We start from the raw sequence: 18,769 nt of genomic DNA, 5'->3' as shown, positions 1-18,769 counted from the left end.
TGTGTATAACTCCGAAGACCTCCTCCGCAAACCATAGGGTGAGGGTATATATCTGTCGGCAACACCGACTAACACTTTTTTACTTGTCGAGTAAGATTTATGTTTGAAAGAAGTATTAGGATTTGTAAAGTTTGGAGGAAATCAGTTACTCTCTCCGAGAGTTTTCGTGTGCACCAACCTGACAGAGTTGCGGACATTTGTAAATCGACTTCAAATTGTCCGAAACAGATTTGGAGTCTAAAATCAATATTTCGATAATACATATTTTTGCCGTGGCAAATAGCCATAAGGTTGAGGATATAAAAAGAAATGTATAAATGCGAAATTAAGGAAAAACCGACAAGACCGACCACAGTACGTCAAGTTCGGTCAACTATGTTTGGAAAAATCTTCGTATTATCTGAGACGGATTATTTTACGATGGCATCACCCATTTTTTTATTCGAACCTTAACTACTCTACACTATTTCAAGAATGTCCCTTTAAAATTTCAGGTGAAAATCTTAACAAGAGTGCTTCTCTAACTTTAAACACGTTTCTGTCGACACAATAATCATAAACTAATTATCCACCCGTTCCAAAATTTAACACGTTTATATGTACATACATAGCAATCTTATCAACTGTAATGTATTCCTTATTTTCTAATAGAGAAATTTCCAAAAATCAAATTTCATACGGTTTTTACTTAACGACATGTTTGCAATTATTTCATTTCGAACGATGAAAATAAATTTTGAAATAACGGTAATACATTTGTTGCCATACTGCGTAAATATTAAAAATGGTTGGCTATTCGAAATATTCTACACACACATCACTCTCTCAAACATATGGCAACCATTGCTGATGTAAATTTCATTCAGTCAGCCAGCCAATGTTTATGGCAAACACTCAGAAGGTTGTAATCGTTAAAACAAACAACATTGAGTTAATTGACCGACGAGAATCGAAACAAAAACTGTGGGATATTCAATTAACATTTCATAGATAGATATGGTAGGTTGGCTGATTGATAACTGGATTCGAATCGATTTCCAGTTTAGAAATCAATTTGAAAAACATTGTGTAATAAATATCTGTGCTTGTGTGATAACCGTTTAAATGTGAAATTTAAATTATTTAAATTTTCTTGAAAAAACAAATCGAAAACGATGCAACAATTTATTTTAAAGAGTGTAGATATCTTGTGTGTGGAAAAAAGAGCAAAAGATGGGAAATGGAAAAAGAAATAATCAATAACGCTTTTCTTATCTTTTCACGTGATTGCGAAGGTCATGGAAAAGCTAATACAAAACTAAATACTTGTCAAGGACTTTGTGTTTAACCGAGGTCATAAACGCACACACATACACACTCGCACTCACACACTCGTAGTTGTTGAGTGAATTTTTGTTTGGTGGTGTCTAAGGTGAATGTAAAAAGAGATTAAGTGAGATTTTGTTGGAAAATTTGGAAAATGTAAAGAAACGTAAACAAATAAACAAAATTGAAATTTTGTGATTAACGACAGATAATCTAAACAAATTGCTGGACTGGAATTTATTCTGTATTCAAAATAAACAAACTATTTAATAAATCAGAACATCTGGACATTGTGTCGGAGGAATGTGTTAATGAGGACGTTTATTTATAATTATGATTCAAATATTGAATAGTAATAGTGAACAGTGACCAGATTAAATGTAAACCTCATTTTGTCGGTGGAAACTAATTTCGTCGTTGCCTATCTGATATCACCAACAACACCATCTGAGATCATTACGTTTTAGTTTAGCCAGTTTGTTTTTATTTTGGAAATTCTGTTGTAGCGCATTTTAGTGTGACATCATTGAAATCGTCATCATGAGAGAGGTTACCCACATATGTGGTATTAGTAAATGTTATTTAGATACCACAGCCAGTATTAATAGAATAATTTAATACAAAATTTACAACAGTATTACGATAACAATTTATAAATATTGACTAGATGATGACTGAACAAAAAACTCGTTTTTAAGTGCATTTGAACTTTTTATATCATCTAGCATTAGGAATTCAAAAGAGATTTATATTGCGTTCAAAATAGTGTCATTGACTAAGAAAGTCGTTAAATTCGATCCAGGTGAAATTTTTATTCCATCGACCATTAGGTGAACGTTTAAAAAAAGTAAAGTCGATCGAATTTTGTATACCCTCCCCCATACTGTGGTACATGGTATTATGTCTTTGTGCATATGTTTGAAACAGGCAAAAGGAATCGAGATAGACCCATGGTTCCTTTTGAGAATATACATAGAATCTCTTTCTGAGTCGATTTATGCATGTCCGCTCGTCCGTGTATTTTTGTGAACAAAGTCCAGGTCGCATTTATGATCCGATTTGGATGAAATTTGGCATATGGAACTTATTTGACCCAAGGACGAACCCTATTGAACTTAGAGAAAATCGGTTCAGATTTAGATCGGTTCAGATTTAGATCGGTTCAGATTTAGATTTGGATATAGTTTTGTCCGATTTTTTGAAAATTGTGCACCAAACTCCCAATATTGGCCTGATTGAGACAAAATTTTGCACAGAGTACTGAATTAGGTCTATATTGATATATGCCATTTTTGGCCGATTGGCACAAAATTTTGAACAGCATTCTGAATTAAGTGCAAGTTTATGTTATTGTGACGTATTGTTGGAATCGGTTCAGATTTCGATATAGCTCCCACATATAGTTTCCTTCGACTTTATGTAAATGGTGCACCATACTGTCAATGTTTGTCCGATTGAGACAAAATTGTGTATAGCGTATTGAAGTTACTTCAGGTTGGTATCCGTATTGAAATAACTCTAGGTTGACGTCTGTGAAGTTTTGTTGAAATCGGTTCAGATTTATATATAGCTCCCATATATATTTTCGTCCAATTTTATATAAATGGAGCACCATACTGCCAATATTTGTGCGATTGCGACAAAATTTTGCACAGCGTACTGAGTTAGGTCTTGATTGATGTATGCGCGAAGTTTTGTTTGGAATCGGTTCATATTTAGATATAGCTCCCATATATAGTTTCGCCCGATTTTATGTAAATGGTGCACCTAACAGTCAATGTTTTCCGATTGAGACAATATTTTGCACACCGTATTGAAGTTACCATAGGTTGACATCCATGAAGTGTTGTTGAAATAAGTTCAGATTTAGATATAGCTTCCATATAAATTTTCGTCCGATTTTATGTAAATGGCGTACCAAACCGAACCTGGAATAACGTGTATTGGATTTTGTGTCGAGATAAAAATCCAATAGCGACACAGTGCGCTACCAAATGGTGGATTCCACGGTTGCTCAAACACGTCCATTTATATATAGGTCTTATAAATATTTTGCTCGATGATTGACATTCAATTTTTTATATCCTCCACCATAGTATGGAGGATATATTCATTTGGTCATTCCGTTTGTAACTCTTCGAAATATTCATTTCCGACTATATAAAGTATATATATTCTTGATCTGGGTAAAATTCTAAGACGATCTAGCCATGTCCGTCCGTCTGTTGTAATCACGCATTCTTCTGAAGGAATTAAGATAGGGCGATGAAATTTTTCATAGGTTCGTCTTTTGTCTGCAGGCATGTCAAGTTCGAAGATGGGATATATCGGTCCACGTTTAGGCATAGCTCCCATATAACCGTACGGTATTTTGGGGTTCTTGAGCGCGTTTTTCAACCGAATATGCTGAAATTTGGTGCATTGAGTTCTTATTGGGTACTAAATGTTTCCACAAAAAAATTATAAATATAGGTCCACTTTTTCTGGTAGCCCCTATATAACGGTAATTTTCAGTATTTTGAGGGTTTTGATCGTATTTTTCCACCGAATTGGCTGTAATTTAGTATTTTAAGTTCTTAAGTATTAAACCTCTCCACAAAACATTATAAATATAGGACCATTTTTCCGAAAACCCCTATATGAGGGCACACCCAATTTTCGGTATTTTGGGGTTCTTGAGCGCGTTTTTCAACCGAATTCGCTGCAATTTGGTATTTTGTAGTCGTATATGGTAACAAATCTCCCTACCAATATTTTTAACCCAACATTTGAGCGCTTTTTTCAGCCGAATTCGCTGAAATTTGGTACATTGGGTTCTTATAGGGTACTAAATGTCTCCACAAAAAATTATAAGTATAGATCCACTTTTTCTGGTAGCCCCATATAACATCCTAATTTTCAGTATTTTGGGGGGTTTGGTCGTATTTTTCCACCGAATTGACTGTAATTTATTTTGAGTTCTTAATAGGTACCAAATCTCTCCACAAAAAAATTATGAATATAGGTCCATTTTTTCGAATAGCCCCCATATAAGGGTACCCCCAATTTTCGATATTTTGGGGTTCTTGAGCGCGTTTTTCAACCGAATTCGCTGCAATTTGGTATTTTGTAGTCGCATATGGTAACTACTAAAAATATTAATATTCGCCCCTTTATGGGGGTAGTCCCCGTATAACCCCCTTTTATACCCTCCACCATAGTATGTAGGGTATATTAATTTTGTCATTCCGTTTGTAACTCATCGAAATATTCATTTCCGACCCTATAAAGTATAAATATTCTTGATCAGCGTAAAAGACGATCTAGCCATGTCCGTCCCCCCGCCTGTTGTAATCAAGCTATCTTCTGAAGGAATTGAATAGGGTGCTGAAATTTTTAATATTCGCCCCCCCCCCCTTTTTGGGGTCGTCCCCATATAACCCCCTTTTTATTTATATTAAAATATTTACAAGTTTTGTTCCCTGTTTGGGTTTGGTTCTAAGACTCTGTTGTAATCATTTCATCTGCGGAAGATACGAAAAATGTTTTTACCAACCTTATATTGATGCAATATTGATAAGGCAAAACAACGTTTGCCGGGTCAGCTAGTTAATTCATATATATGAACTGTAAACCGCATTTAGCCCCTGTGTGGGAGGTACCAGAAGGAGAGGACCGATATTCCAGATGTTCGAACTTGAACTAATTTTGGAAGAAAAACTGAGATGGGCATAGTTTGCATGAAATCTAAATTTTCTGAAACGGATTTGGTCCTAAAACATGGGGTCTAGAAACTATATTTAGAACCATAATCGGTTTGTAAAAATGTCGGTATAGATACACGTTTTAGTATGTTCCCTATATTTTTATTTCAAGTACCTGTCAGTATATCTATGGTGGAGGGTATCCAAAGTTCGGCCCGGCCGAACTTAACGCCTTTTCACTTGTTTATATTAAAATAGTTGTCGATTTTGTTGTCGAAATGTAATCTAATGCAAAAATTTGGTTTCGAAGTAGAGCTACAGCTACGTAGCACCTCATATAATAATAAGTACATATAGTAATAAGTACAAATGTTCGGTAATTCCTACACGATGCAATCAACATAGGTCCCGTCTAAGGTATAGCCTTTAAGGACGTACTCAAACAAATTTTTTCTGCAATTCCAATTTTCATATTGAAACAGCAGCTTCCAACCAACCTCGCAAAATAAAACCTGGGAGTGGAACAATGGGCCCCATCTTTCTACAAGATCTAGGCTTGGTTAATATACTTATGGTGGAGGGTATCCAAAGTTGGAGGGTATCCAAAGTGGGGGGGTATCCAAAGTGGGAGGGTATCCAAAGTTCGGCCGAACTTAATGCTTTTTCACTTGTTAATATTTAGCGTGAAGGAAGGTATTGTGATTTCTGAAATTTATATTGGACATACATTATGGTTTACAACAACAATTGTTGGTATAGGTTGGTTTGAAAAAATGTCGGTATAGCTACACTTTTTGGTATGTTACCTATATATTCATTTCAAGTAACTATCAGTATACCTATACCCATGGTATAATAATAGAAGGTAACAGCAAGTGTTGTTGTTCAAAAAACGATACAACAACCACATGGAAATTTGTTGTTGTAAGTTCTACTAGTGTCAACTCATTTGACAGAAAAAATGTAAACAAACAAACAAATTATCATCAAATTATTTTTATTTTTAAAATGAAATATTTTCGAATACTCGAAATAAAAACTGAAAAACATGAATGAAAATCTATCATATTTATATTTCTATCGCTTCCACATCTTTCCTATAATTGAGCCATTGCCATTTATATGTGTAACACATATGAAAATGCTGGGAATAGCGAGTTATTCCTTGAAGAAAGATTTGCTTCCTCAAACTTTCCCAGCAGGCAGATTGAGTAAATTGAATACAGGAGCACATTTAATAAATAACAATTTCAAATTGTATGCGTTCCCAATTTTCCTGTTGGGTGATTTTTAAAAACATAATTTGTCAAATTCATATTGACACTAGTATTACGTTGGAATCAAATCAGCTGGGATTTGCTGTTACCTTTTATAATTGTACCATGACCTATACCCTTTTTCCCTTGTTGTCTAACAGCCTTACCTAAAATTCGACTAGCTCGTTCGACGTTTTCACCACAAAAGTAGAACACATGTATTTATATGAATGTTACCGAAATACGTCGAGCGTACAAAATTCCAAGTTGAAAATTTTCAACTTTGACAGAACGTATTTTATGTATTTTTCTTTTGTTGAAAATAAAAACAAAACATTCAGAAAATATGAAATTTCGAATGTGAACATAAAATATTTGAATTAATTTAATAAATTTTCAACTTTGTTTTGCGGTTTGTATTATTCGCTTGAAGATATGGATTCGACGTATTTGGGTAATACTTTTACAAAAGTGAACTGGTTCATTTTGCGGAGATCGAACCGATTTAAAAACGAGATTACCTTCTTGTGTTACTTCCACGTTGGTGAGAACCGTCTAGCTTATGAAGAACTAAGAGTTCTGCATCATCGTACATGTGACTTATTATTGAAATTAGTTTATGGGTACTCCCTTTTTTGCTCAATACTTCCCATATGTCAACTTTCTTCTTGAAATAGATGACCAATAGTTACAGGGACATGCCCCACTCTATGAATTGTTCTATAATGACTCGAAGGTCTGGGTCTACACAGCTTCCATTTGGTTTGAATCAGTACTGGTAGAAATAAAAAAGTGAGAGAGAGTCGACCGTATGATGATAGAAACGATATGGCGGATAACAAATATCTAATTACGGCCATGGTAAAGAAGCTCGGTCTGAAACCAGCTTGTTCATCTCTCAGATGGTTATGCTTTTCCAGTTGTTACAATTTTTCAAGTAGAAATTTTTGAGTGACATAGTAGCGATGGATTTCTTCCACGTTAAGGACAGCTTTTTGCCCGATCTACTTTATTATTTTCCTTAATTAAAAACTGGAAACAATTTTTAGGTTCTGGAACAGAGAATATATAACGTTTTCCAACATCAAAGTTGGAATTTTCCGTCTTTGGGTTTAGAATTTAAAAATGTCAATAAAATAAAAAAGTATTAATTTTAATAAAAAACTAGTTTTCAAAATTAACATTTAAACAATTTTTTAACTTCTTGACGAACTAAAATGTCTTAAATTCTCCGTGGAATTCTCAAAGATTTTAAAATTCAAAAAATTTAAAGATTGGGGCAGGTTCTGGATCAACTATGAGGAAATTATGAAATCTTTTGATTCAAAAGTAAATAATATTGAGGAGAGAAATGAAGATGAACTATTCCTTATCTTGCCTTTCAGCATCAAGTTTTTGAGTGTCGAATATCTGCAGCTAATCCACCTTTATTTTATTGTTTTTCAGGTCTCCATTAACGAAGACATTCCGGGAAATCCTCTCTATGCTAACAATAAAATTGGATGGATTCAGGAGGGTCTTTCGTTTTTAATACGTGGTCAAATTCTACCAAATGGCGAACGGTGAGTATTTCAATTATAGTTCTGGTTCCCATTTTCATTTACTTTTTTTCAATTTCCCTCCAGCTTCATTGTGGACTTCTGTACGGAAAATGCCAGCAACGATATTGCATTACGTTTGTCAGCGGTGATATCACGCAACATGATTGGTCGTAATACCCGAACGAATGGTTATTGGGGCACGGAAGAAATTACCTCCCTTATGCCATTTAACTTGAAACAGGGATCACAATTCCTACTACAAATTCTCTTTACAATGGATGCTGTGCTGATAGCCGTAGATGGTTTCCATATTGCCAAATATGAACATCGTCTATCGTTTTACGATATACGATCAATAGAAATACGGGGAGATGTACGTGACTTACACGTTGATCGTAAACTTGTCACGGATTATCCACAACGTACGGGAAAATCTAAACATTTTGTTAGTATAAGTAATCGTCATGCGGATACGGGTATCTATAATTCGGAAGATTATGAACACTATAGAAAATATACAGAAGAGGAGGAGGAAGAAGAAGAGGAGCTTGAATCGGAAGAATTACGTCCATTATCATTGCCTTATTATGCCTCATTTCCACGTGGTTTCTTCGAATTGGGTTACCGCATGATGATTTGGGGTCGCGTTCGCAGTAAACCTCAATCATTTCGTATAAGCCTACAATCGGGTCACAGCATTTGGCCACAACCGAATGTGGCATTAGTTTTAGAATTCCATTTCTATATGAATAGTCAGGGTGAGACGGGAGAACCCATGGTGCTGCGAAACTCTTTTGCCAGTGGAAGGTGGATGGGTGAAATTAAATCGGAATTATCAACGGGTCTGAGACCTAATGCTGAATTCCGCTTACACATTGTGCGTGGCAAGAATGCCTTTGAAATTTACCTGAATGATAGACCCTTGATGAATTATCCTTACAAAGTACATCCTAAGTGTGTGGACACCATGTTGGTGTCGGGAGATTTGAAACTATATGATATTGAAATTGAAGAAGGTGATTGAAAACGATACGGTGCCAATTGTTATGCCATGATAATCTAAATTCTTAGTAAAATATTTTAAATTAAAAAAATAGAAAAAAATGTACAATTGTTAAATTTGTTATTAATTTTATTCAATAAACTTGCAAATCAGGAATTGTTTTAAGAATAAGAATGTGAGGTTAGTTTTATTGGAAATTTATATGGTATCAACAATAGCTGTCAGAAGAAAATTACGTTTACCTACCAAAGTCCTATATATTAACAGTTAAACGTAAATTTCCCTCCACCATGAGGTGGGTATTAAAATTACCTAAAATTGATAGGGACATTTATATCGGTTATGTGAAATTTAAAAAGCAACCAGGATAAAACGAAACTGCAGACAAGGCTGTCTGTGGTGTACTTCTTAGCGCTCCGGTAATCAGGATCGAAGCCGATCGCTGTATTGAATTTAATTTTGTCAGCAGTATGTTTTTGTTGACCCCATGTCACCATACAAGGTAACCATATGTAAGGATGGGGAGGACAATCCTCAGTGTATGATCTCCGGTCGAAGTCCCCAGCTCTTACCTATGAAGTTCTTGGATTGTACCAAGGTATATTGCTTCTTCAGAAAGGGTTACGGTTACTCGTCCCAGTGATCGCAGGTGGAAACTAGGAATCTTACGTTTCCTAGTGAAGAGACTAATTCTGTCTTGGAGGGGTTAATACCAAGACCATTGCCCAGTTAGACAGAATTGAAAGGGGACCCCAAAATATCTGAAATTGTTATTAGACATTTCGCACCAACCTGCAAAACTAAATCATCGGCATAGGCTACAACCTTTATCTTAAGATGATCGAACTTCATTTTATCACTTGAACCCACAGAAGGGGAGATAGTACTCCCCCTGTGGGGGTTACTGTTACCTCTTTCCATAGATACGATACGATAGAAGTAGACAAGCCCTAAAAATGTCTTTCAGAGAGGCTAATACTCGTTCATCTATGTGTTGCAACATGGCCGGTATTATATCATCTGGACCAGGAGATTTATAGGGTTGAAAACTACTTATCGCCCATACCAGTTTTGGGTAGCTTATAGAGCTTTCTATCAGTTTCTCCCTCCCTCCAGCCTCGTTCGAACCATATGCTGATGCGCACACTGCGCACCCTCACTATAGTCCTTACAACCAGGAAAGTAGGTTGACGATAGAAGATCAAGAGTCTCACTACCAGAGTTTGTCCATGTTCCATCACTTCGCACAATGCTACCTATAGATTTTGGATCTTTAAATAGTACTGTGCGAAATTTGTCCGCTTTGTTGAATCCTTCGATTGAGTCACTATAGCAGACCCAAGATTCACGTTTAGCCTTCTTGATTTTACTCATGTATCTATTGAAATGTTCTCTATAAACGTCCAAATCTGTACAGGGTTTTGTCTTACTAGCTCTATTGTATGCTTTCCTTACAGCCTTCCTCAAGGATGCAAGGTTTTGTTACCACCATGCCGGCTGAGATTTTTTTCGCAGGGTGTGTTAAAGGACATGAAGCCTTATTTCTCTTCAGAAGAGTGACCGTGTCAATGTTCACAGCTTCCTCAATACCCTCAACCGTTTTAAGATAAGGCTGCTGTTTTGGCTTTGAATTTGTCCCAGTTTCTTTTCCGAGGATTCCTATAAGGCTTCTGTTTACCTCTGGAGGTAGGAATCCCAGTTCATAACCCAGCGTCGTCCATATTAGTGAGTCAATGACTTCACCTCTCACTCCATGCGTCTTGAACCATCAAAATAAATATCAAAGTTCTGGACCATTATTTGGGGGTTGTACCCAAGGATCAATTACTTTTTTACACTTTTTGCTAGGAAATTTTGTCATCCAATGATAAACCAAAATACATAAACCAATATACATTTACATCTAATTGGCATGAAAAACCTGTCTAAAATCCTTAAAATTCCCAAAATCGGGGTACAGTTTTATAGGGGCTATACCAAAACGTGGATTAATATTAATCATTTGTGTTAAGAATGATATTTCGAAGTACGATTTGTCTAAAAAACCTGTCCAAAATCCTCGCAATTCCAAAAATGTTGGATACCGTTATATGAGGACCACATCGAAACTGGGTCCAAAATACCGACATTTGGGAAGTACCAAAACTTCTAAAAATATCAAATACGGCGGTCTATACCAAAACGCTGACCATTTAATGCCTAGAGATGGTATTTACCGGGTAAATACCCAAGGGGTGGCTAAATACCGCGTAAATATCCATTTGCGGGTATTTATTTGGTATTTACTATATTGAATCGGTAATACAACATCTTACACCCTATTTCCGGGTTTCTGTTATCAAATCGATTTAGAATGGATAGTTTTACGATACTTTAACGACGTGGGTAAATACTTGGGTAATTACCCGAGTTTTTACCCAAAATTGGGTATAAACTCATTGACTGCAGAACCGCTTGACATTTCAGATCAACATTTTGCATACATATATTTTTAATGTCAAAGCAAATATAGAAATCCAAAATGGGGTCCCTGGGTCCAAGTTTTGTTCTTTTGGGTACCAAATGTCCATCCAAAAATGTATGTATAACAGAAACCCGGAAATATGGTGTAAGATGTTGTATTACCGATTCAATATAGTAAATACACAAATAAATACCCACAAATGGGTATTTACCCAATTTACGGGGTATTTACCCAATTTACCGGGTATTTTCCCAATTTACGGGGTATTTACCCAATTTACCGGGTATTTTCCCAATTTACCGGGTATTTACCCTTTGGGTATTTACCCACTGTCCATCTCTATTAACGCCAGACATCCTAAGTATAGTAACAATGTATATGCGATATTTCAAAGATCTACCCAAGAACTATTTTGATTTCGGATAGAATTTTATTCTGATCAAGAATATATAGAAATCTTTATGGGTTCGCCGGTGAATATTTCAAGGAGTACACTGTGCATTGAATACTTCTAGCGGTTAATAATTTACAAAAAATCCAACAGCTTCAACAGTAGACTTTTTCCAAGCATTATGTTCGGGGTTTTAATTTTAAAAGACCAATTTAAAACTAAACAAGTTAAAACGATGTTAAGTTCGGACCGGCCGAAGATTGGGTGTCCCGTAAATGGGAGCTACCCTGAAACTTGGGTCAAAATTAATAATTTTTAGTTCGGAGATGTGTTTGATTTCAACAGACGGACACTCGACATAGAATTTTTTTCTGATCAATTATATATATATATATATGGGAAATTACAAAAATCTTTTAAATTCCTTGAAGCTGAGGTTTGCAAGGTTATAACTCGCGAAATATGAACATATTGCATATAATTTAAATTCTGTTCTATAAAATGAAGTGTTCTTGTCAAAATCTTAAAATATTGGTAATAAATAATAAGTTTCGTGGAAGCTGTGATGGTGGTAATGTAAAAAAATGGGTGAAAATGTGTTGAAGCCAACGAGTTTTTTTGTGTTCGTTCCCGATTTGTGGCTAAACTACACAACGCACGCACATGTGATCAGTGACTAAGTTGCAGAATACCCCATGGACAATATGGTTCTAATGTATGATTTTTCGATATAATCACTGCATCCACCCAAAATTGATGCTGACATTTTGAAGCCGTATTTTCCGTGTTTTTTGAATTTTTCTTATAATTAGGATGCGCATCCAGATAATCGAATAAACTAATTATGGGATTGTAGAACTCGTGATTCTGCTTCGTTTAGTGTATATCTCATGAATGTGCTCACCGTAGCTTCTTTGCAATTGGGTTCCAAAGACGAAAATTTGGTGCGTAAATTTTTATAAAAAACATATTTTTTGAGTCTAAAATTAAGGAAGTCCATTCAAATTCCGTGGAACCCCGCGTGATTTTAGTTTTTTTACGTGCCAGATCTAATGAGCCCATCCATGTTAAATTCCGTCCAATAAAATGGCGGATACAGGTACCTTGAATGTGGGAAAAACGGCAAAAACTTATTTTGACAAATTCGCGTAAATAATCGCGGTTTTCTTCGAATTAATTTTACATGCATTTATGCTTGTATTGTCAAATTCGCGAATCTGTGTGGAAATAGGTCAAAAATATATCGATACGCGAATAATATGCGTATTTTAACCAAAATTGATTGTGGAGGCACATCCGCGGTTCTTAACCGATCCTTTTAAAGTAGGTGTCCTTTTGTGTATTTTCATAGGAGATTACTGAAATCGGATGCGCATAGAAATCGTATGCACGTTGCGTGATTTTTAGCCATTTTTAGGGTTTTTGCATAGTAAAGTGCATCGAGTGGCACACTTTGACCGCTATATTAAACATCGAAAAATTCATAATTATTGAAAGACATTGATTCGGTTTATACGAAAATCGCATGCGCATCAACTGATTTCAACTAATTCGCGAATTGCAAGCTTTTCAATATTGATCATTTTTATGTATTGTAAGTGCAATGTATTTAGCCATTAATGACGTCGAAACTCTTATCAGATGAATCAACCGATATTTAACAATCATCTAAAAGAATTTGCAGAAGAAAGCGTCGTATATTTTAGAAGATTAAGGCAAAACCGTATCCTCTTAACCATACTAAAAACATCGGAAATTCAAAAAAAAAAAAATTGTTTTAATTCAAAAATTAATTTATTTTATTTTCCGATAACTTCATGTTTCTATTTGTTTTTCGCGACTATTAAACCGTATTGCAGTGTGATTTGACTAGTATGCAAAGAAAACAATAGTGTTTAACCATTTGTGAAGAAGTTCGCGAATTACAACGAATAGGAATCCATTTAATTTATATTTGAAATACAAGATTTAAAACCGCTATATCTTTTGTGCGCAGCATCCGAATTTGTGAACGCGAACAGATTTCGAATCAGCATATTTTTCTTAACATATGTACCAAAAATCATAAATGTGCTCGCAAAAAAATTTTTCAAAATTTTTTTAATGGAATTTTAATGAATATTTCAAGGTGTTGCAAACGGAACGACAAATTTAATATACCGACCACAGTCCTTATCTGAATTCGGAAGGCTTTCTACGGTTATTTATTTTTCCATATACGTGAAATGTGTTTTCTTACCATCGTTGATCGTTGTTGTATGAGTGACCCTGTGCAGTGGTGAAAAACAAATTGGTTGATGTCTTGAATTGAAATAATACACAGGGTGATTACAAACAACAATATAATATAAACAAATGTTTATATATCGTAAATATTTATATCAATGAAATACGGTAAATATAAAATGTGCTATGAGTAATATCGAACAAAATTTTAACTATGTATATCTTGAAAGAGTATAGAAACCAGTAAGGAAAGTAGTAAAGTCGGACTGGGCCGACTATATGATACCCTTCACCACTTTGAGTATATCCTAACAAATGCATGTCTATGTTCCCTCTTTCTCCAACCTATCCTAACTTTAAATTCATTCGAGCAGATTTAGAGCCGCCTGCGTAACATGGGGAAAATATATGGAAAACGATTTATAGCAAAATTGATACACGGTATTCGGTACGCCGCGTTGTTAAAAATATAATCTATATGTGGGAGCTATATCTAAATCTGAACCGATTTTTACGAAATTTAACACACATCGTTCTAGACTTAATTCAGTACGCTATGCCAAATTTCGTGCAAATCGAAGGATAAATAGTGACGTTGGTGCATCATTTACATAAAATCGGACGAACATATATATGGGAGCTATATCGAAATCTCGACCGATTTTCCCGAAACTCACCACTCATAATTCTAGACTCAATTTAGTAAGCTCATCCTTATTTTGTGCAAATCGAAGCATATAAAAGGGACCTTGGTGCACTATTTACCTAAAATCGGACGAATATATATATATATATATATATATAAATCTGAACCGATTTTCTCAAAATTTAACACACATCGTTCTAGACTTAATTCAGTAATTTCGTGCAAATCTAAGTATATATAGAGACTTTGGTACACCATTTACCTTAAATCGGACGAAAATATATATGGGAGCTATATCCAAATCTGAATCAATTTTCACGAAACTTTGCCCACATCATTCTAGATCTAATTCATTACGTTGTACCAAATTTCGTAAAAATCGAAAGATATATAGGGACTTTGGTACACCATTTACCTTAAATCGGACGAAAATATATATGGGAGTTATATCCAAATCTGAACCGATTTTCAAAATTTCGTACAAATCGAAAGATATATAGGGACTTTGGGGCACCATTTACATCAAATCGGACGAACCTCTATATGGGAGGTATATCTAAATCTGGACCGATTTTCACGAAACTTGGCAGACATCATTCTAGACCTAAATGATTAGGCTGTACCCAATTTCGTGCAAATCGAAAGATATATAGGGACCGTTTACATTAAATCGGTTAATTATATATGGGAGCTATATCTAAATCTGAACCGATTTTTTCCCAATTTCAATAGTGTTCGTGCTTGGGCCGAATAATTTACAATTTAACATGGACAGTCAGACAGACAGACGGACGGATCGACTTAGAAAGTGATTCTATGCATATTCTCAAAAGGAACCATGTGTCTATCTCGTTTCCTTTTGCCTGTTACAAACATATGCACAAAGACATAATACCCTGTACCACAGTGTGGTGAAGGGTATAATGAGCTACGAGTAATATCGAACAAAATTTTAACTGAACAAAATTTTAACTATGTATATCTTAAACAAGTATAGAAAATATGGACAGATTGACTATATGATACCATTCACCACTTGGACCACATATTCACCGTTTTGTTTTATAATTTGTTGCCATTTTAAAGGTAACTTCATAATGCCTCTCTCACAGAAGTGCTGCTCTCTATTTGCAAAAAACTCTAGTAGTCGGTTTTCACAATCCTCACTAGATATCTAAAGAAATTGTATCTAGGGAGGGTTGTGCTTGGTGCCACGTCCGGACTGTATGGCTCCCAAATTTTCTGGTGATGTGTTTGGCCTAGCGTTATATTGGTGGAACACGACAACTCTCCGGTTGGCCAATTCTGGCCGTTTCTGGTCAATTGTAAATGGTTTAAAACAGTTTTGCGGTCGATTTTTATATCCTGGACGATGCTAACATGCCGGTCAACTTCGATCACATCTCTGATTTTATCGACATTTTCGACGACCGGCCCACCTATGCGAGGTGCATCTTTAACATCAAAAATTCCTGAACGGAATCTACGAAACCAAAATTGCACATAATTGGCTGTTGCTGTATCGGAACCATAAACACCATTCACAATTTTAGCCGCTTGGTTTGCATTTTCGCTTTCAATGAAAAACTGTAAAATGTACCGAATTTTCTCTTTGTTCACTTCCATTTTTAACACCCTATAACTCACAAGTGAATGTACTAAACAAACAACAGTAAACTATTTTTTGTTACTGCGGAATGTCATCCTCAAAGACTTTTTATACCCTCCACCATAGTATGGAGGGTATATTAGTTTTGTTTTTCCGTTTGTAACGCATCGAAATAATCATTTCCGACCCTATAAAGTATATATATTCTTGATCAGCGTAAAATTCTATGACGATCTAAGCATGTCCGTCTGTCTGTTGTAATCACTCTAGCGTCTAAACGAATTGAGAACGCCAAAATTTTGCATAGAGTCGTCTTTTATCTGCAGGCAGGTCAAGTTCGATGATAGGCTATTTCGGTCCACGTTTAGGCATAGCTCCCATATAAGGGTACCCCCAAATTTTCAGTATTTCGGGGATTTGCTAAAATGGGTTTTTTTGGATACTAAATTTCTCCACCAAAAATTATAAATATAGGTCCACTTTTTCTGGTAGCCCCCATAGAACGGTACCTCCTAATTTTCAGTTTTTGGGGGGTTTTGAACGGATTTTTTCACCGAATTGGCTGTAATTTAGTACTTTGAGTTTTTATTGGGTATCAAATCTCTCCACAAAAAATTATAAATATAGGTCCATTTTTTCGGGTAGCCCTCATATAAGGGTACCCCCAATTTTCGGTATTTTGAGGTTCTTGAGGCCGTTTTGCAACCGAATTCGCTGAAATTTGATACTTTGAGTTCTTATTGCGTAGCAAATCTCTCCACTAAAAATTATAAATATAGGTCAATTTTTTCGGGTAGCCCCATATAAGGGTACCCTCCAATTTTCGGTATTTTGGGGTTCTTGAGCACGGGTTTCAACCGAATTCGCTGTAATTTGGTATTTTGTAGTCGTATTTTTATATTAAAATAGTTAGCTAATTTGTTCCGTGTTGGGGTTATCACCATATAGCTGTGTTCCACCATCGAACGGGGGATATTATGTAGACGAAATTTTCAGTTCATCCCCTGCATGGTATGAAATTCTAATAATTTTTCTCTCCGATCATATCGACATAGGACCATGTCCTATATAAAACATCTTACCTATTTAATATTTAACGTGATGAACGGTATTGGGATTCCTACACAATGTTGTCAATATTGATCCCTCTTTAGTCTCATATATAATATTCCCCTCTAAATTGGAGTATTTTCAGCTTTTTATACACATGTTTCACCGTACCATGCGTTAATAATATATGTCAACATTTTAGGGTTTAGAGATTTTAGGAAAACCCCCATTGAAATTGCTGAATTTTCTATTTGGTTTACAAAAATCGATTGGAAGAATTGTATTTATATGTATGTTCCCTATGTTTTCATTTCAAAAATTTGTCAGTATTTCTATTGTGGAGGGTATCCAAAGTTCGGCCCGGCCGAACTTAACGCTTTTTTACTTGTTACTTGTTATTATTGCAACTGGCCTCAATATGTTCCACACTTATCACTCTGAATTGAGAAAAAAGTCTATAAAATAATACATTAAACGATTCTAGATAATCAATATATTTACCAGGATAACATTTTTGTTTACAACTTCATTCTAAAGAAAACATTCCTCGGCGGGATGTGTATAATCTACCACATCCCCAAACACATCAGTTATCCAATGTATTGGTCCATAAAATTTAAATTTGATTTGCATTGTTGAATATAATTTCAAAATTCTTTCCTCCATTTGCTTTTGTATATCGGCATAGAAAAATTGTTCCAAAATTTCATCGAACGCCTGCTTGACACTTGCCAATTTCAGTGCGGAACATTCAACATAGTGCAGATTTTCATAATACATTGTCAGCTGCATACCTTCTTCACGACTTACACTGCCTTGGGTAAACTTGGTGAGAAATTGTTCACGACGATCACATTGGAGGCCCATTAGGAACATTTTTGGATTCCTTTTCAATTTCATTAGCTCGGGTATCCATTCATGGCGAAGGCTATGAAGTGTGCTTCGGTTCGTAACATTGAAACAGAGAATATTCACCACAGCATCCCATTCATTTTCGTAGAGGTTGTAACGATGCAGATCATCGAAGGTGATAATTTCCACAATATCGACTTGATAGATTTGACGATCGATGCGATGTTCATACTGGAATAAATTCAACCTGTGCAGATAGGTACTGAGGAGAGCAGATTTGCCCACACCTCCATTGCCGATGAGGAGAAATTTTAAAGTTTTCTTATAATTCATCGCAGTCGATGCGGGATGAAACTGATCGAATGTTTGTCTTATACTGATTAATTTATTTGCTTACAAATGAAATGATTAATACGCATGAGGTTACTAAGTCATAGGGTGTAAATATAGATGTATATAGATGAGTGTATTACGAATTATTTATAAGTGACAATATACTAGGTCTGTTCACAAAGTTTTTTTAAGAAAATTTCAAGGCGAAGCGGGTTTAAAAAATATTTTTTTTAAACAAGGCGTGGATTTTTTAAAGGACCAAAGAATAATTTTTTAACATCAATTTTAACGCATCGATTTTTTAAAGAATAATTTTTTCAAGGCCCTAACAAGGCGTGGATTTTTAAGGAATAAACTTTTCAAGACCCAATAAGGCGTGGATGTTTTATAGCATATTACTTTCAAAGCCC

The 18,769-nt window shown here is 35.3% G+C and overlaps 2 protein-coding genes across 2 annotated transcripts; one reads left to right on the top strand and one right to left on the bottom strand.

Moving 5' to 3' along the window:
• Window positions 1-7,072: 7,072 nt before the first annotated feature.
• On the top strand, window positions 7,073-8,809 carry LOC133332235 (galectin-9-like). Its single transcript, XM_061540617.1, has 3 exons — window positions 7,073-7,105; window positions 7,691-7,806; window positions 7,870-8,809. Exons 1-3 carry the CDS (start codon window positions 7,073-7,075, stop codon window positions 8,807-8,809), a joined length of 1,089 nt encoding a protein of 362 aa, XP_061396601.1.
• Window positions 8,810-17,705: 8,896 nt separating this feature from the next.
• On the bottom strand, window positions 17,706-18,359 carry LOC133332236 (cdc42 homolog). The gene has a single exon (XM_061540619.1). It carries the CDS (start codon window positions 18,357-18,359, stop codon window positions 17,706-17,708), a length of 654 nt encoding a protein of 217 aa, XP_061396603.1.
• Window positions 18,360-18,769: the final 410 nt, after the last annotated feature.

The sequence above is a fragment of the Musca vetustissima genome, unplaced genomic scaffold (genome assembly GCF_032173495.1).
Source record: "Musca vetustissima isolate MV318-11 ecotype Yass unplaced genomic scaffold, APGP_CSIRO_Mvet_v1 utg51701, whole genome shotgun sequence".
Lineage (NCBI taxonomy): Eukaryota > Metazoa > Arthropoda > Insecta > Diptera > Muscidae > Musca > Musca vetustissima.
The sequence above is the reverse complement of the archived record's forward strand: the minus strand, read 5'-3'. Positions and strand labels throughout refer to the sequence as shown.